Source organism: Alternaria metachromatica, assembly GCF_023757995.1.
Source record: "Alternaria metachromatica strain BMP 0045 chromosome Unknown scaffold_15, whole genome shotgun sequence".
NCBI lineage: Eukaryota > Fungi > Ascomycota > Dothideomycetes > Pleosporales > Pleosporaceae > Alternaria > Alternaria metachromatica.
Window position 1 is genome coordinate 280,246 of NW_026055506.1, and position 18,850 is coordinate 299,095.

An 18,850-nucleotide genomic window follows, 5' to 3' on the forward strand; every position below is an offset into this window, starting at 1 on the left:
TGTCAGGGGCACTTTTCTTGAATAACGGCTCGCCCAACTTCCTCGAGCGGGCGCGACGGCAGCAAGGGCCGCAATCAAAGATACGGCTTATACACAGTACATTGTTATGTCGCCTCGCTCTTTGCACTGTTGCAACGTTTTCCTGCAGCCACGTCCAGCAACCGGAGCTCTGGTACCACGACTCGGTCACCGAGAGTCCGCAGCGGCCTCAGCAGAGAATCCCCGCTGGTGGCAATAGCGCCATACGGACTGGCCTTATGCTGAATACCGCATTGGGTTGGATTCGAATCATTCGCACGCCTTGTGCACGATGAGCACGTCTGCAGCGTGCATCCTCGCATCAGCATGCATGAGCAGAGTTCCCGCACTTGCAGCTCGGACGGACCGCGAATGGAAGTGCTTAGAAATTGGCGAGGCAAACCCCTGACGGCTGTTGGCTATCGGTGGCTGCCCAGCAGGCGGTACATGAAGATCGCTCTTAGGCCCGCCGCCAGGCACGTTTGATCCTGCGTGGGAGTGCGAGGCCTTTCTGCAGAAGGTCCAAGACGCGCCGTCGAGCTGTCGACCAGATTCTTCGATCGGCTCCACAGTCCGGTAAAGGTGGTGGCCACGTACAGTGGCCTCGCGTGTCGTGGACCCTCTAGAACCAGACTTCTGAGCTGTCCGTTGAGAATTGCGGAGAGCTGGAATTGGTGAGGCTGAAACACCGGGCACTCAAGCTGCCTGGCAAATCGGGCGCCTTCGCCCAGGTTCGGTCAAGCTGACATGGACAAGACGTGTTGCAGCCGGACAGAGCGAGAACGACTCGATTGCCTCTCAACAGCTGTAGACGAGCGCAAGCGCATAATCGGCGCAGTCGACCACTTGTTTGATCTGCGCGTGGGTGGACCTCGATGCAATTTGGCGTGGAGAATACTCCGATGTCTTAAGGAAAGGGTTCCCAGTCGACCACAGCCCGGCGAGTGTGCTGGCGGCGTGCCACTGCTCCGACCATGGTTCGTCGAAGGCCACGGATAAGCCGCAAATTTCCATGTTTACAGGAATTTTCGCATAGGGGTACAGAAACCGAGCAGATGGAAGCCGTCGCGACTGATCTGCACTAGATGGACGAAGCTGTGAACAGAGTTTTTGTGGTCGCGCTAGTCCAACCTCATAAACCTTCCTCGCTGCTAGCAGTCTTGCGTGCAGCGCGCAGCGATCTAAACCACGGTGCGAGATTGCTCGGAGAGTAGATCTGCAAGACAATCACTAAATCTCCTGCATTCTGGTGACGTTCCCCACCGGAAAGCGACGATATCTGACTTCAGCCACAACGCGACTGGCGAAAGTTTCCACCACGACCCATCATTGCCTTGCACGCCACACCATCGTCGCGTCGCTCAACAGCACCTACCGCCTGACCTTCCCTGCACCTGTTCACGCGTACGGCTATTCCGCTACCGTGCGAAAGTGACTTCCCTTCGTGCCGTCGCGCGAGATCCGATCACCTCTAGGGCTAGGTGTTGGCGATCTGATATCACGTTACCCGTCTCCACTATTCGGGCGATATGACAGACGCAGTGTTGCTCAACGAACTATGCAGTATCTGGTATGTCTGACTAGTTACCCCTCCGTAGCACTTGTTACATCCCAAAAGTTCGATGTTCGCTAGCAATCGTCCTAAGAGTTGTGCCGCGTTCCTGTGACACTAGCTAGCGCAACGAAGCCGCGTCGGCATGCATGAGAGAGAAAGCTGACGTTTATTAGCCATAGCAATAAATCCAAGTACAAATGTCCTGGGTGTGGCGCACGCACATGCTCGCTGCCATGCTACAAGCGTCATCAACAGAACGCACAATGCTCAGGGAAGCGCGACCCAACAAAGTTCATCAAGAAGTCTGATCTGGTGACCCCCAAGGGCATTGATCACGACTATAATTTTCTTTCTAGCATAGAGCGGAACCTCGAAAAAGCTGAGAGGGTCGCTGGAACCACCGCTGAGAGCACTCCTCAAGATGGTCTGTCCAACAGGGAGCGAGTGGGTGTTCAGTATGGCAAGCTTGAGAATGCTGCTGGCGTCAAGATCATGCGGGCGCCCAAAGGCATGAGCAGACAAAAAGAGAATAAGTCGCACATGTCTGCTACAAAGTAAGCCCCCCACTATCAACGCGTACACGTAACACTGCTGATCTTTGTGTCCAGAAAGGCTACACGGAACATAGTATGGACAGTCGAATGGTTTGACGAGACCAAGAGACGCGTGCTCACCGAGACATCCTCTACACAATCGATCCAAGATGCACAACCTTTCGTACAACAAGGCAGTGGTGCTAAAAGCAAGAAGAGAAAGCTGAACAACGAGGCTCCTGTCAGCCAAGGTTCTCATTCAAACCCTCCACACCTACCTCAAGATGACGTTGCGCCTACTGCACCGGACCAAGACCAGCCAATCGAGCAGCATGAAGTCAATTCTGAGCTTCAGGTCAACAATGCGGGGCCAGAGGGAGTCACCCCCGGACGAGGAACCCCTGCTGCAGAAGAAAAACAACAACCCACCAAAAGACAAGCAGACTTGGCCGAGACGCGTCCTGGAGATACTCGCACTGATGGGCAGTCCATGGGCAGCGGGCAACATAGGGTTTTTCTGCTAAAGCCCCGCACAAGCACGAACCGCCACGTCCTCATCCCTCTAGACCCTTCGCAATCGCTGGGTGAAAGCCTGCACGGCCGTACTATACTCGAGTTTCCGACTATCCACGTATTCCCTGCTGAGATGGAGAAGCTGCCCGAAGACTACATGTTGGAGGAAGAATACGCGAAGCTAGAGGGAGAGCAACAGAGAGAGTTTGATGAGATGATGCAGGAGCTCGATCCGGAGATCTTGAAACGGTTGAAAGAAGGTGAGGGGCGCATGCCAGGGGACAGTAGCGGGGGAGGAGGTGACGAGGAAGTTGATAGTAAGAGGATACTAGACGTGCTCAAGCAGGATCTCGGCGGACGGTTGTAGAATGAGGGCCGAGAAGCGCAGCTTACTCCGCCGTTGATACTGAAAAGAAATCCAGGCATTGCATCACATACAAAGACGCCATATAGACAGGCATCGGAGGATTTCCTTTTGGTGCCGAAGCGCTGACGGCGCCTTTGCTACCGTCACCGTGCCATCACAGTCACATTCAACGTCTCCCTTTTCGAGCACTACTATCGACCCATTTCTCTTGATCCAATACTCGTTCCAGCCACTAGAGACCAGGGTCATGTACCCCCTCCTACCCCAATCGGAACGGTACCCTGTCTAGACATCCGGTACCCTGCCCATATGCTTGCTTTCCCTGAAGTCGTCATGCCATGGACCCCAGTCGTGTTTGCTTTTACCACGCGCCCATGCGGGCAATGCGGGCAGACGCCATACGCCACCCGTCACGGCCGTTGACAGTGCACCAGCGTTTCACGTCGCATTGACAGCCTTGCTTTTCTTTTGCTGCTTTCGACTTTCTGCTTGGTCGGCTGTCATGCCCTCGAATACTAACCACGTGTACGCCCAGACCGCTTCCAATCACCGCGCTAGCACACTCACAGCGGCAACCCGTCGCCCCACTGCCTAGGCATCGTAGTCGTCGCAACCTCACCTGGGCACTATCAACGTCAACGTCACGATAACCAAGATGAGATGCCAACTCCGGGAGCAACCCCAAGCTGATTACCGATACCGACCCCGATAACGCGCTCATCACCAGGTTCCCCAGTCCAAACTGACACAGACGCCGCCCTCGCCCCAATCACCCCATCTCGAAAACATTATCGAACATCCGCAAGGTCCCGTACCTCCGCGGGTAGCTCGAATCACGAATAAAGTTCAACCACACTCCCCAAACCATTCCCATCCGACGTGTCAACTCCGCGAAAATATGGGGAAAACAGGGTCCCCCAAACCAAGAACGTCCACCTCGTCATCCCACGCAAGAAACCTTAGAAAGGGAATTAGGCAGACTAGGATCGAGGATCATGCCTCGCTAAACAACGAGGCGCAACACGGCATCTTATTTTTCACAGATCTTAGCGCGATTTCACATATAGCGTTTTCATGTGGGGTCGCTCTTTGTTGCTTGCAGGGCCGCGGCGGCGCTCCGCTGCAACTTCATGACTGAGGTCGCAGGTCGGGTTTGTGTACCGGTGCCACTGGGTCCAATGAGGCCGGCGGAGATGAGGGTACGTAGGATTTTTTGAGTTTTCCAGGACTCGGTGTTGGATGCGGGATGCCGACATCTCGCCCCGTGTGATGAAGAGTCAGTTTGCTATGGCGTTATTTGCCTCGTGGGGCGAGGACGTACGATACCCCCGAGATTTGCTGTCGCTTTGATGGCTGCGATAGCCGTTTGTAGACGGATGGATGGATGGATGGAAGGTGGGGCTGGAAGGTGAGAAGAAGGATTGGGGTTGTGCGTCGGAGATTGATGCTCCCTTCCACGCTTCATTGCGCAATCGTCTGTGTTGCTAATTTGGGAATTACTCATCATGAATGTCCCAACGATGTTGTCTCTTGGTGTACACTGAATGCTCGTCTTCTCACAACCTTAGGTATCGCTCAACGCTCCTCAACACAACTGTCTTCAGTCTCAGGTTCCAATAACACCTGAAGCACGCTATCCAGCCCCAGAGCCAGCCCCTCGGGTGTCAGCCGCAGATACAGGGATCAAACGGTTTTTGTCATGATGGTATGCATGGAATGTGAGCATCATGGTTCATGTAAGCTGCAACTGTGCCGTATCAAGAATTGGAAATCCCTTTGTATGATCCTTGGCCTGGCCCCAAAGACTGGGTACCTAGACCGGTGCTGTAATTAGAGCGAACGGGATATTTGGTATACATCCTGGTCTCTGGTAAGAATTTGAGATGTGGATATACGCATAGTAACCATAGAGTTATCTGGGGTTGTGATGTGCGCGGGTACAGCGGGTCATGAAACACAGCTTCTCATGCTATCGACCTGGGGAGAGAGAAACCGTTGTCCAATGTTTCTTAACGAGTAGATCCTAAACTGTGCATTGAGTGTCAGCCATGTGATTATCCTGTTCTGTGCTGTGTCTGGAGACGCGTTGTTCAGTAGACGTCCTGTAAAACTCAATGGACGCTCATGCGTCGACAGTACTCCGGAGTAGAGTCCGTCAGTGATGTTCAATTCGTTATCCAGCTCTGAAGTCAACCCGCGACGGAACTTCGGTCCTCGCCATCCGCTTCAGAAGGCTCATACCACTAAATGTGAAACTCCTACTTTTGCAACTCCAACAGTCCCTTACTCTGCAAGTACTCCACAATCTCCCTCACGCTATCCTCCACACTCTTCTGGTCACTCCTGATGTGGATCTCGGCGTTCTCAGGCGCCTCGTACGGCGCGCTGATGCCTGTGAACTCTGGGATCTTGCCTTCCCTTGCCTTCTTGTACAGGCCCTTGGGGTCGCGCGCCTCGGCGACTTCGAGAGGCAGGTCGACGAAGACCTCGACGAAAGCGAGTGGGGAGTCTTCGCCGGTGGTGACGGCGTGGAGGTCGCGCGCTTGCTTGCGGTCGGCTTTGTAGGGGGAGATGAAGGAGGTGATGGCGATTGTGGAGGAGTCGGCGAAGAGCTTTGCTACCTGGAAGAGAAACAATGTTAGCTGCTGTACTTCTTCGAGTGATAGATCGCGCATATCCACGTACCTCAGCAATTCGGCGAATGTTCTCATTTCGGTCCTTCTCTGTGAATCCAAGGTCCTTGTTCAACCCGAACCGCACATTGTCGCCATCGAGACGGTATGCCGCGAATCCCAGGTGCAGCAGATGCTGCTCAAGCGCCGTCGCAATTGTCGACTTGCCAGATGCGGAAAGACCGGTGAACCAGATGGTGAAGCCCTTTTGCTTGCGGAACTTGTTGCGCTCGTCGCGCGAGAGAGACGGGTGCCATGTGATGTTGCTGTCCAAGAATTAGTTTGTGTGTTCAGAGTTGCGCGCAGTTGGTGGGGTAGTCATGGTGGGGCTCACGTTGCCATTTTGTATGTCGAGACTTGGGATTTTAGTTTCGATGGGGGGTATGAAGAGGTTGAATAAGGGAAGTGGAAGTTTGCTGCAGAGTTAAGATGTTTTTAAAGTGTCAATTGACGGGCGGATGGCTGATTGGTATCCTCAACACGATATTTGGGTCCTCAGCAAACATCGAATTCTTTTAGCGTAGATGACGTGCGAAGCTTGACCGACGCTGCAGGTGGAGCGGGTAAGGCTGGGAGTGGGTAAGATGCCTCATGTAGGAAACAGCAGTTCCTGCCAAAGTATAGCGCGCGAGACATGCTCCGATTGTGCCCGTGGGGCGTACATCGATTCCAAAGTGCTTCCCGAATAAATCTTGCATACAGTAGCCGGCTACACGGCAAAATCTTAGATCCAACTACATGCCCTTCAAAATCCATTCCCGCCAAAACTCGCAGCCCTCGCTCTATGCCTCCTCTCCCTCTCTCTATTCTCATCCCCAAGACCATATCCAGTCTGCACCTCCCCTTTACTCCCACTCTTCTTCAAGCCCCCAGTACCTGCAGGTAGAACAGGATCAAAAGGCTTCCTTCTCCTAACAAGCTGATATCCCCTGTCCAATTCAACTTCAATCGCACATCTAATCTTGAGTGCCGTCACTGCTGGCCATACACTCCTTTCTCCCTTCAGTATCCAGTAGTCGATCGCCTCTTTGGTAGGGTTCTCAAGCAGCTTGAAGAAGTCGCCGGGTGTGAGTTCAGGTACCAACGTGAGACTTGGGCCTGGGATGTTTTCGTCTAGGAGGAAACGACGGATGGAAGGGGGGAGTAGACCCAGTTCATCCATTTGTTGTAATCTGTGCTGTATCTCTAGGACTACGAGACGCAGTATAGGCATGCTGAGGCGCCAGCGTCCGTCTTGTTTGGGATTTGGATGGTGTGAGTCTGAGCGTAGGAAAGGTGCGAGGTATGGTCGGGCTTGCGAGACGATGAAGTGGTTTACGTTGAAGAGTTCGCCGATGCGATGGAGCGGGGATTCGCGGTCTCGGTACGAAGCGTGTGTGTAAGGACGGAAGGTGGTTTTCGAAGCTGGAGACCAAGGCACGATGTTGCCTTCCTCGTCTTTGCACATCATTGTTACGGAATGGTACAGAGTCGAGGAGGCCGTGGCGTTGGAGGCAAGTGCTGCAGACCAGATGAGCTGGGAATGTTAGCAGCTGCTTCGAGATGGAGAAGGAGCGGACTACGTACAACATTGGGAGCAGTAAGGTAGTTCAGAAGGTTCGGTATGCCTCCACCACTAGTAGTTGTGACGGTGATATTCAGCACCCTCTTTGTTCTGGTGTATGCTTCTTCGAACGTCAGATCACCCACGTTCGCCCTCAGGACATCTTCCAGGACACCGACATCCAAGAAATGCCCTTCTTTCCACCATCTTTTAGCACGACGTATGAGCGTGCCTATCCATGCAGTTCCACCGGCGCCTTTCCTATAAGGACGATTGGTGAATGCTGTCAAGTCGATAGTGTTGCCTGTGAGGAACTCCAATAGCTCATCTTCGGTATGCACGCCCACCAGTGCGGCTATCAGAGCACCTGTGGCAGTCCCGGCTATGATTCTTGGTAGCAACCCACGCAGATGGAGCGCTTTCACAACACCGAGATGGCACATGCCAAAGACCTGTCCGCCCTGCAGCACCAAGACAGATCTGCCAAACGCCTGCCTCGTGTCATGGAGAACGTCCAGCTTCGCCTGGTTTGTTAAGCCATTATCCGAATTTCTCGATGTAGGGTATTGGGTGAGGTTCTCGATGGCGTACGCGACTTGGGTGACATAGTCTTCGATCAGCAGCTTCGTGCCTGCGTATGCGCGATTGTACAGGTTCGACGCGGTTATGTTGCCGAGATTGCGGACGAGACCGCTACGGAGGAGGTTTATGAGGCCGAGGATATCGTTATCTTCTTGAGCTTCGTAGATGGCGGAGAGGCGCTGATGGATGAGGCGATGGTCGTAGTCCTTGCTTATTGCAGTCTGTCGCCTATGAGTCTGTTAGCAGCTGTCCATTAGGATGGGCCTATTCAGGATAGGACGAAAGGACTGCTTACCACATGTCGTAGTCGAGCACCTCGTCCAGCTTATACGCAGCAGCCTCCCACTCCTCGAACAGGCGCGCATCGCTCACAGCTTCGAGCAGCAGATCCCGCTGGCTCTTCTGCACCCACCACGCGTATAATTTCTTCAACATATCAGCATTCCATCCGAAGACACATCAATTGACCCAGAACGGTCTTTGAAACAGCAGAGGGAAGCTGACGCACTCGTTGCCAAAAGAAAGCCACGTCGAAGAAGCACAGCAGAAAGCTCCAGAGCGCGCCGGAAACGACGCTGAGGGCTTCGTTCATGGCGTTGAGCTATTTGGGATAGTGATCGGCTGACAGCGCCGCGGTGGCGGAAGTCGCATGTTCATTCGTCGCGTTGGCGGAGAGGTGGTGCTATCGAGCAAGTGGGAACCCTTGTCGGACCTGATGCGCGCTTTCACATGCAAGTCAGCTGGAGACGTCAGGGTGCCCAGGTGTGGCTGAAGCTACCCGCAGCACTAGCCACGTGGCGTTAGGTCAATCGGGGCAATTCATCGGGCCAATACCAATGCGGGGTTCTGCATAAAGGCCTCGGGAGAGCATGAAAGCTTGAGCTGACATTGCATCTTCTCTGTACTTATCCAAAACGTTTCCAACATGCCTGGCTCATCTCTTTGGCTGCTTCCACCAGCGAACCATACTTTGAGCACAGTCTTGCCCTGTCTCATTGACAAAACATCGAAGCAGTTCGGCTCGCCTCACCGCTTCATTCCCCATATCACTCTGAGTTCAGAGATAACAGCATCTAAGCATGAGCCAGATCCTCAGGCCTGGCTCGACTCACTCGATCTGCCGCCTATCAAGGATGTGATTGTAAAGTTCGAACGTCTGGGCAGCGAAGACGTCTTCTTTCGGAAACTGTACATCAAGTGCGAGAAGCTTGATGGGATCAAGCAACTAGCAAAGCAGTCCCGGAAGCAAGTCGATGGGTTTGAAGAGGAAAGCAAGGCGAAAGCTTGGGCCGAGGACGAGTACAATCCACATCTGAGCTTGATGTAGTAAGTACAGCTGCTGGCATCTACGTATGCACCAGGATTAATTATTGTAGTCACGATATTCCTCAAATCGACGACACAGGTCTGGCATCAGTGGATTTGCTTGGTGTTAATCTTGACGGGACAGGAGACCTCGGAGGTTGGACTGGCGGCAGGGTGGTGATAGTACCTACCGACAAGTCGATTGATCAGTGGCAACCAATAGGTGAAAGGGTGTTCTGATGTAGTGACGTACAAGTCACAACATCATAGCCAGTGGAATGTGTTTTGCACATGCCTCACGAGTAGATTGGGTCGAAGAAAGGAAGGCCATCCATGTATCTAAGTGTGTCTGGTGTCACCACCACAATCAACACTCCAGTAAGAATTCATTCCCATTGAAGATTCAGGTATCATGAATAAGTGAGACGTGTGTGGAGGGTGTAGTGATTAATTCATTACTAGGCTAATTATACAATGTCATAGGAAATAGTCCTTGGTATCTCGCATGCAGTCGTGATGATCGCGCGTGGTGCAGAGTGCAGCAGAATGCATCTATTTCATGAAGCCGGCCTTGCCGTCACCATCGGCATCAACCTCTGTGGGAAATGGTCAGATGAAAGGTCGAAGAGAGAGGAGTACTGGCAAAACTTACTGGGGTTGAGCTTGTCCATGAGAGAAGGCTTCTTGTGACCTATTTAGTGTTGGTTTGATGTTCTTCAAGGAGTTTCTTCGCTTCCTCTTCGGAGGCTTGGGAGTGGGGAACGGCTCTGGACTTGTCTTCGGTCAGGGCCTTAGGCAAGCTACCATCCTCGTTGGGACGATGCTCCATATTGCCCTGATCGGTACCGCCGACAACATGTCCACTGGGGTCTTTCGTACCTGTAGCGCCCTCGTTGTCTGCGAAACGTTAGCATGAGGTCGTGGAATTGTGTTAGAGTGCTAGACTTACGGCTGCGAGCGGGGTCGTGGAGGTCGTGACTGTCGACCTTGCCGTCGTGGTTGCGGTCAGCACCGTGGCCGACAACACCTCCCTGGGTAGAGGAGCCGGTCAGGTTGCCCTGGCCAGCCATGCCGCGGTCAGTGTGGGCGGTGTTGGAGCGGCTACCAGTCAGGTCCTTGGCGGAGACCTTACCGTCGTTGTTGCGGTCGAGGGGGTTGCTGGTACCGGAGTGGTGGTTGGGGGCAGCGTTGTAGTCACCGTGGCTGGCGTGCTCGTGGCTGTGGGTGCCACCAGTCTTGTGGGTAAGACCAGCGGCGGATCCAATGCCACCGGCGCCGCCGATGTTCTTGGGGACGCCCTCGAACTCGTCGTAGCGCTCCTCACGGCCAGTAAGAGCTCCGCCCTTGGCCTTGAACTGCTCCATGGTCATGGCTGGGAGAGCAGTAGTCTCATGGTGGGTAGCCTTGTTATGGTGAACCTCATGGATGGGGACGGTGGTGTGGACGACGTTGGGCTGGATGGTCTCCTTCTGAACAACGGGCTGGATGGTCTCGTGGATGTGCTAGATGACGTCAGTCTTGGTGGGGGTTGTTGTTTGTTTGGAAACTTACGTGGTGGACGTGCTCTCCGCCGACGGTGGGGGCAACGCTCTGGCTGTGGGTGGTGTCCTCGACGCGGCGCTCGTCAGCGAAGCGAGCCTGGTCGTCGACTAGAGCCCTCTTAGTGGCATCGGCATCGCGGTGGTCGAACTCGCGGTGCTGAACAGCTCCGAGCTTAGCAGAGTGCTGCTCTGGCAGAACCTCGCGGTCCTGGACGGGCTGGACAGTGCGGTGGTAGTGGTCCTGGTGGACCTCCTTGTCAATGGCGGTGTTGACCTCCTCGTGTACGTGAGGCTTGATGACCTCGTGCTGGACAGCGGGAGCAACTGCCTCGTGGACAGTGGTGTCATGGTGACCGGAGCGGCCCATGAAGTCGGTGATAGCTGCCTTCGCCTTGTCCATTTTGATAGTTGTGTGGTTGTTGTTGGTGATTGGGGTGGTTTGGTGGTAGTGGATTGGTTATTGGTGAGTGTGGAAGAGTTGTTGTGTGTGGTGTGATGATGATGCTCCCAAGGCGCTGCAGTGCCTTCTTATACAATGAGGGCGCTAGTGGGACAGATGCACGACGACGTAATGGGGGGTTCAGTTCCAGGTAAAGTCGGCAGTCGCAGGCCGAATTCCTTGTTCCCAAGGGTAAGAGCCATCATCATGGGGCAGCAACAGTGGGTTGAGGCTATACGGGCCTCGATCGATGCCCCCAGCAGCCTCGATTGGTTGGCCCACAGGGCGCCACAGCGACGTGATATGCGTCAGGGCCCTTAGTTCACTGGTGCTAGACTACATGGATAGCGCTTAAGACGGCGTTGGTACGCTTGACAATGGAGATGGCCACTATGATGCACCCAGTGGTGTCGTTCCACGCCTACCGCAGCCTAGCCGCTATGATGTAGTCATGCTGCGTGTCCAAACAGGAATTGGGCTTCACGAAGGATTCAAAGTGTCGCAACACTCTCTGGATGAGGTGCTCAAAGGGTACAAGTGCTATGACAATTCGGGGAGGAAGAGCCCGGCATCTCCAGTTGGTGTCAAAGAGATCGGCGCTAGGGTCGTGCTCCTGCCATTCGGTGACAGCAGGCCCGTGCTGCTTCCCGGTGGAACTTCACAACACCTCGTAGGAAATCTCAAAAGTTGATTTCTTCATTGCAAATTCCATTGACCCCTCTCACAGCCCGCCTGCATCTGCGTGTGTCTCGGGTATACCGAAGGCCTGGCTGCATCTAGGTGCAGGCTAACACGATCGCCCGTCGTTTGGTACGCTAAGCTGATCATCAGTGGAGCCGCCCGCGACCAGACTCCCCCTCCCTGTCGTCATGCCGCCTGGATCTCCGCTGTGACATACCAAAGTGGCAATGGATGCTGTTTGCTTTTGTGTGATTTCGTACCACCGGTACCCCGACTCATTAGCCAGACACCGCCAAACTCAAGTACCGCTGGCTACGTCATGCTGAGTCGCCACGCATGCCGTTGCCGTGGGCCAAATGCGACAAGCTGTGCGGGCAGCTCGAGCAGTCTCAATCGAGATGAGAAAGCTTCACGTAGGGACAAGTCTGGACCGCTCCGGGCAGGCCGCCAACATGCGGGAACACGACTGCGGCCTGTGCTACTCAAGCCACCAGCTCCATCCGTCGTGACACGGCATCACTGAAGCTATACTTTTTCGCAAACCGTTGCGACAGAATGTCTGGAAGCTCCAAATATACACCCTAGCTAGCTGACACGCACACTCTCCAGACTTCGGCTTGCTCCTGCCGGAAGGTTTCAATGGACAACTGTGCGCAAGTGCTGTGAGGTCATCCACCCTAACAATGAGTACCGTGCCTCGTGAAAACAGACAATAGATCGGCATCTCACATAGCTCCCACATCCACTTGTCCATTTCTGCTCACAAACCCATCGACACGATGGAAAAGATCGAAGAGAAGCTCAAGTCCGTTCTCCACCGGAGGAAGAAGTCGACGCCCACTCAGTCCCCTCGAGCGTCGTACGAGCATCCTGATCAGACTAGCCCGCGCACTGAGCAGCACCCAGCATCACCTCTTAGCAGTCGGCAGCAAAAGCCCACGGCCCCCAATGATGTCTCTCACCCGGAGACTCGAGGTCAACCACGCGACTCTGCCTATCACGATGGCCGAGCGAGCCATGCAGTAGCAACTCCTAGCACGGGCTCCAATGGATCCAATGGCTCTATGGCGAACGATTACAGATCGTACCTTCCTGCGCTTGTTTCCGAAGAGCATTCAAATGTCGAGCCCAGCGTTCCAGATAGGCATCTGCGCTATAGGCCATCGACAGATGGCGAGCGATCAAAGGCTCTTCCGGCCCTACCCAGTATGTTTGAGAGCGCAATTACAATATTGGCGACTCAGTGCTAACATAACATCAGACACATTACACCATCCCCATGGCGAAGTCAGACGATCAATCGACGTAGACGGTCCAGGCCGCACCATACGCGCAGTGCCAACCGAAGCTCCCGCCGACAAGTATGCAGTGGGTAGTCACGATATCAACAACGGCGGCTTGGATGATGACGTTCGATCGCGCGAGCAGCGCTCTTCCTCCGACAAACATGGATTGAGCAAGAGTGGCCAGCCTGTACCAGGACTTACCAACAATGATGCGCTGGCCGTGAAACCTCTCCCGGGTCTCGCGATCACGAAGGACTATCAGGGCACGGATGGCGCGCATGATTGGAAAGAGAAACAGCAAGCGATGCTTGCGGGTGTTGTGAACCTCAATAACACTGTAGACACGGATCGAGACACTACAGTCGCCCCTGGTAAGCTTTGATCCTCCCAAAGTCACGACATGACTAACAAATTGACAGCCGTTACACACGAGATCATCAAACCACACGAACACGAGGTTATCCAGCAGCAGATCCATCGCGAGATCCACAACTACACATACTATCATCGACTGCAGCCCGTTCTCCAGACCGAGGTTCTTCCACCCCGTCATTTCATTCCCAACCCTGATGGCGAGGGCTTGATCGAAATATCCGCAGACGAATTGCCGAACCGCACTGGCAAGAACAGATGGTGGGATATCGTTCAGAAGGAGCCGAACCTTCCGGCAACTCCATTCGAATGGCGCACAGAACCGCAGATCATCGAGGGGAAGCCATATATGACTGAGGACGGCTTTGAACGCAGGGAGACAACCATCATTTACCCACCAACCCTAGACGATATGTCGCGCTACCGTGGCCTGGTCCAGCCAGTGCACTTCGATCACAAAACTGGGGAGCGTTGGTTGGGCGAAGTCACGACCGTAGAGAAGCTGAACCGGGAACTGGGCCGTCAAGGGGATGAGGATTTCATGACGATGAAGGATGTCACTGCGGACCTGCCAAAGATTGCGTCCAGTCCCTCTGTCAAGCGTAAGCCTCTTGGCCAGGATTCTCTCTAGCGACTGTATTGCTATCGACCATCACACATGCAAAAGTTCAGCGAAGGCGCTATTGGGGAGGGTTGGTTTTATCAGACACTGTACCTTTAACGTGTATACTTAGTGTCCAATGACTACATTATGAGTAATTCAAAATCGATGACCTAACGTCAACGTAGGCTCCAGGGTGTTTGGTGACCTCGGGATAAACCACACCTGGGCATGCTCTCAGATTGACCAATGACAGCGCGACAGCCTCATGATCCCAGGTCGGCACCTGCAGCTGTTAAGAGAGCCGCCGCCCTTGTTGCTGCTGTAAATTCTCGTCTAAGCTCTCTTTCCTATTTTCGAAGCGTCTGCTCACATCATACTGGAATGTTGTCGTAACGGTACCCGGCATCGCAATGTCGCGCCTTCCTCGCATGAGAAAAGCGGCTGGTCGCCCGACGATCCATAGGCCGAGAACGCGGAATATCGACACAGAAGGAAGGCGACGGCAGATTCGATGTGCCAGATTGCTTGTTCGGTATACGTAACTCCAAGCTTTATGAATCCTTGGACGCAACATCTCGAACATGCAGGATGACAGAGGCATCCTTGGCCTATCTGGACGTCTCTGGTATGCGCGCCGTGTACTTCCAGGCAGACAACGTCTGGCATCTGCTGACCGCATGAAGAACTATCCTGGCTATCGAGATATCGGTTTGCGAAGTGAGCAGGTGGAAGCCATCGTCTTGTATCGTTCAGAGAGGCGAAGCATGAGCAAGGAACATCGCCAAGTGTCAGCGACAGTTGGTAACGCGTCTCTCTGCATTCACCGGTAAGCTGAGGCTTATCTGACGAAGGTGTATCGCTTATTGCTTGGATGCAGAAAGAGGCTGGCTCAAGCGACGCAGGACTGATAGCTTGACAGCCATCACGCCTTCTCGTGGCGTTGTAGCATCACATGGTAACAACAGTCGAGCGATGCATCTTCGTCCCCGCGGGGAGAGAAAGCGACACACGATTTTACGTATCTACCGAGTCAGAGTCTCGACTCACGGCAAGCAGCTTCTAGTTCCTTTCGGCGCAGCGGGCGGCTGTCAGTTTGAGGACTACGAGGTGGCTGGGTCCGAGCTAGTGGCTGTCTCCGAGGTATGAACAAGCCTCTTGCAGGCAACGGAGACAACGCAAAGCCTCGAAGCAAGCCTGGAGCCAACCCGCCAGCCCAGGAATGCCAAGATAGCTTCAGCCGTTCAGAAAATGACGCGGACTCGGTCATTGGAGTAAAAGCGCAGGCCAAGATACGCTCAAGAGATGGAGGGGTTCTCGTTCCACAAACTGGGTGGAAGGATTCGGAGAGGCCGACAGGGAAGACGATAGGTATGGTTCGATAACGGCTGTTGCGCAAGCTGGACATGCGAAAGAGGCCTCAAATGCACGACAGAAGAAGTAACGTTCTTGAGGGTACCGTATGTCGTGACACCGCTGCACGATGTACTCAGGCCCCGCTTGGGGGCTCAAAGACAGCTGGTCTAGCGATGCCGGGTATCTCAATCCCTGCACCCACAAACGACGTTATCGGGATTACCCAACACGCGGCGTACGAGACAAGGGTTCACCGACCCTCGATATCCTTCTGGGTGAGCAGCCGTTTGGCCAGTGAAGGACCGAGGACGTGAAATATGCCTACTGCAGCCCCGCCATGGCAAACGCCAAAATGGCCCATCAGTAATTCGCCCTCCGCTAGGTAACGTTAGGCCCGAATCTTGGAGAAGCGGGATATTGTGAATGCCCAGCCTGCCTAGCGCGATCTACAGCGTTCACCACGAGGAAGCTCATGCAGGGTTCCCACTCGCGCTCGCTAGGGCAGCTGAGAGGGTTATTTAACAGGTTACTCCCCGACTTTTCTGCTATCTTGCACGACGACCCTCAGCCTTGCCTGCTATCTATAAGACAACTCAACCGGCTATTGGTACATGGCTTTCGTAGTACAGTACTTTGCCCTGCTTCTCAAATCCATACACTGAAGCCCAGCCTTGAGGTTTTCGACATTCGAATACAATGGCCTCTTACGGCCAAGACTTTGGTGCTGGCGGACCCTACGAGGTAAAGAACACGGGCTATGTTGCTACCGACGAGGAAAAGAATCATTACGATGTCGGCCCCCGTCATCCCAGTATTGTCGGATCTGTGAAGGCAGTCACCGATCAGACGCACCGAACGCTCAAGAGCAGACACATCCAGCTTATCGGTATTGGAGGAACCATTGGTACTGCCTTATACGTGCAGATTGGCCGAGGTTTGATGAACGGAGGACCTGGAAGTTTGTTCATTGCATTCTCGTTATGGTATGCAATACTTCCCTCGCCATCCACGGCGATGAGCTAACGCTAACATTTCAAAGGTGTACTGTCATTCTGGCTGTGACGCTCAGTGAGACTCTCCATCCCTTACTTTCCAAAGCGACAACTCCTTCCCATTGCGACAATGCCCATGCGCTTTATCCTATACCCCAAAGCACCTTTTTCCATCGCTCGCGCTAAGAATGCCGAGCACCAGCTAATGCAATTACCCAGGTATCGCTGAGATGGTCACATTCCTCCCTATATCCTCGCCGTTTATCCGATTTGCCGGAAGATTTGTGGATGATGCTTTCGGTTTCGCGGCTGGCTGGAACTTCTTCGTGTTCGAAGCTGCTCTTGTGCCCTTTGAGATTGTGGCTTGCAACGTCATCATCGGCTTCTGGAGTGATGTCGTGCCCACAGGCGCCATCATCGCAATAGTTCTTGTGCTCTATGCGTACGTTGATACCCCACATCCTGGTGCTGGCAACTCATGCGTTTGGCACTCTGGCGTCTACGTTGGAGCAACCATGAAGCTGTGTGCTCAACCTTCGCCTTAGATTCTCCAAAAGGATACATCCAGATCAAGTGCTAACCTCAACACAGTGTGATCAACATGATGGCCGTCAAATGGTACGGCGAAACCGAGTTCTGGGCCGCCATTGGCAAAGTCCTCCTCATCATTGGCCTGCTCATCTTCACCTTCATCTCCATGTTGGGCGGCAACCCGGAGAAAGATCGGTACGGTTTCCGCTACTGGAAGAACCCTGGTAGTTTCACAGAACTCTACGAACCAGGTCAGCTCGGTCGCTTCCTGGGCTTCCTACAGTGCCTGATCCAGGCTTCCTTCACAATCGCCGGACCAGATTACGTTTCCATGGCAGCAGGAGAGACTGAGAATCCGCGCAAAGTCATGCCTCGCGCCTACAACGCCGTTTTCTACCGTCTGACCACGTTCTTCGTGCTCGGCTCGCTGGCTGTCGGTATCAACGTGCCCTACAACGATCCAGAGCTGATCGCCGCTTTCCGAGACGGCAAGCCAGGTGCAGCAGCTTCACCCTACGTCATCGCCATGAACCGACTCCGTATCGAAGGTCTACCTCACGTTGTCAACGCTGGTGTCCTCGCCTCCGCTTTCTCCGCCGGAAACTCCTACGTCTACTGCGCGTCCCGTTCGCTCTTCGGTCTCGCTCTAGAAGGAAAGGCGCCCAAGTTCCTCACCAAGTGCACGAAGCAAGGTGTACCTTTCTACTGCGTCTTCTTCGTACTCTTGATTGCCCTGCTGTCTTTCCTCCAGCTCAGCGAGAACTCCGCTGTCGTGCTGAACTGGTTCGTTAGCTTGGTGACTGCATCGCAGTTGATCAACTTCAGCGTCATGTGTTTCACCTTTTTGAAGTTCCACAAGGCGTGCCAGGCACAGGGTCTTGATCGAGACACGCTGCCATACAAGGGTATGTGCCAGCCCTACGCCGCATGGTACGGCCTTGTATGCACCTTCATCATGACGTTTGTCGGTGGCTACACTGTGTTCCTGAATGGCAAGTGGGCTGTCGCTGATTTCCTGTTCTCATACTTGATGTAAGTCTCCACCCCATCACCCCCTTCTGTTCCTACCATGAGACAATACTGACATGCAATACAGGGTCTTTGCCTTCCCCGTTCTCTTCGTTTTCTGGAAGGTTCTCAAGAGGACTAAGTGGGTTTCACCGTCTGAGGCGGATCTTGTGACTGATCTCGCGGAGATCGAGGAGTACCATCGTACTTTTGTGGAGAAGCCTGAGACTAATGCTTTCAACCGTGTCTTGGACAAGATGTTTGGATAGACTCTTGTTGCAACTGTTGTCATGGCGCCCTTTGGGGTACTTCAAGCTAGTGCTTCTTGCTTTGCTTTGGCGATGGCGTACTGCTCTTGGAAAGGGATGCGTTATGCCTATGTGGGTCGTCTATATGAGAATTCTTGACAATACCGCGAGAATCCATGATGTTAACGAACATGAAGGATCCTTGAATAAATCATTTCCTTAAACTGTAGCTCAACGTATTCCATTCTCAACAAGATACAGCAATTCGTAACTAGGGTATCATCATAAACTCCCCCGATGAACTCCTAAAAAAGACCTCCTAGTCAAAACTCTATGAATCGTAGTGAGCGCCAACAGTTCAAAACAAGAATGTCGGTACGTCATCTAAATCCGCAGCTTTCCGTTTCCGCTCCTTCTCGTTCTTCTCCCTTTCAGCCTTGCGCTTGGCAATGCGCTCCGAAGTCTCCTTACTGACACCGCTGTTACCACCACTGCCGCCCGGATCTCTGACTAACGCATTTTCATCGAACGAAGCACTTGATCGTCCAAGCTTAGCACCACCGCGATCTTCCGCGGAATCGAAGGATTGGGAATACTTGCTGACGCTGGACGCGCGTGGAGTATATGATGTCTCAACAGGCTGCCGTGGCGAAGACCCTGACAATGTCTTACTTTTCTTCGTCGGTACCAAATCGTCGAGCATATCA

General features: G+C 53.6%; 7 protein-coding genes across 7 annotated transcripts; 4 read left to right on the plus strand and 3 right to left on the minus strand.

Moving 5' to 3' along the window:
• Positions 1 to 1,576: 1,576 nt before the first annotated feature.
• J4E83_006642 (uncharacterized protein) lies at positions 1,577 to 2,986 on the plus strand (the record flags this gene model as incomplete). The annotated part of the gene is made up of 3 exons (XM_049333553.1): positions 1,577 to 1,588; positions 1,829 to 2,127; positions 2,182 to 2,986. 3 exons carry the CDS (start codon positions 1,577 to 1,579, stop codon positions 2,984 to 2,986), a joined length of 1,116 nt encoding a protein of 371 aa, XP_049187275.1.
• Positions 2,987 to 5,244: 2,258 nt separating this feature from the next.
• On the minus strand, positions 5,245 to 6,000 carry J4E83_006643 (uncharacterized protein; the record flags this gene model as incomplete). The annotated part of the gene is made up of 3 exons (XM_049333554.1): positions 5,245 to 5,607; positions 5,672 to 5,924; positions 5,993 to 6,000. 3 exons carry the CDS (start codon positions 5,998 to 6,000, stop codon positions 5,245 to 5,247), a joined length of 624 nt encoding a protein of 207 aa, XP_049187276.1.
• Positions 6,001 to 6,403: 403 nt separating this feature from the next.
• Positions 6,404 to 8,218, minus strand: J4E83_006644 (uncharacterized protein; the record flags this gene model as incomplete). The annotated part of the gene is made up of 3 exons (XM_049333555.1): positions 6,404 to 7,174; positions 7,225 to 8,011; positions 8,079 to 8,218. 3 exons carry the CDS (start codon positions 8,216 to 8,218, stop codon positions 6,404 to 6,406), a joined length of 1,698 nt encoding a protein of 565 aa, XP_049187277.1.
• Positions 8,219 to 8,708: 490 nt separating this feature from the next.
• On the plus strand, positions 8,709 to 9,328 carry CPD1 (2',3'-cyclic nucleotide 3'-phosphodiesterase; the record flags this gene model as incomplete). Its single annotated transcript, XM_049333556.1, has 2 exons — positions 8,709 to 9,109; positions 9,160 to 9,328. 2 exons carry the CDS (start codon positions 8,709 to 8,711, stop codon positions 9,326 to 9,328), a joined length of 570 nt encoding a protein of 189 aa, XP_049187278.1.
• Positions 9,329 to 9,779: 451 nt separating this feature from the next.
• J4E83_006646 (uncharacterized protein) lies at positions 9,780 to 11,029 on the minus strand (the record flags this gene model as incomplete). Its single annotated transcript, XM_049333557.1, has 3 exons — positions 9,780 to 9,985; positions 10,038 to 10,590; positions 10,640 to 11,029. The coding sequence occupies 3 exons, from the start codon at positions 11,027 to 11,029 to the stop codon at positions 9,780 to 9,782; spliced, it is 1,149 nt and encodes a 382-aa protein (XP_049187279.1).
• A 1,499-nt stretch (positions 11,030 to 12,528) lies between these two features.
• On the plus strand, positions 12,529 to 14,038 carry J4E83_006647 (uncharacterized protein; the record flags this gene model as incomplete). Its single annotated transcript, XM_049333558.1, has 3 exons — positions 12,529 to 12,670; positions 13,011 to 13,406; positions 13,455 to 14,038. 3 exons carry the CDS (start codon positions 12,529 to 12,531, stop codon positions 14,036 to 14,038), a joined length of 1,122 nt encoding a protein of 373 aa, XP_049187280.1.
• A 2,548-nt stretch (positions 14,039 to 16,586) lies between these two features.
• On the plus strand, positions 16,587 to 18,164 carry J4E83_006648 (uncharacterized protein; the record flags this gene model as incomplete). Its single annotated transcript, XM_049333559.1, has 3 exons — positions 16,587 to 16,798; positions 16,948 to 17,919; positions 17,984 to 18,164. 3 exons carry the CDS (start codon positions 16,587 to 16,589, stop codon positions 18,162 to 18,164), a joined length of 1,365 nt encoding a protein of 454 aa, XP_049187281.1.
• Between the last annotated feature and the right edge of the window lie 686 nt (positions 18,165 to 18,850).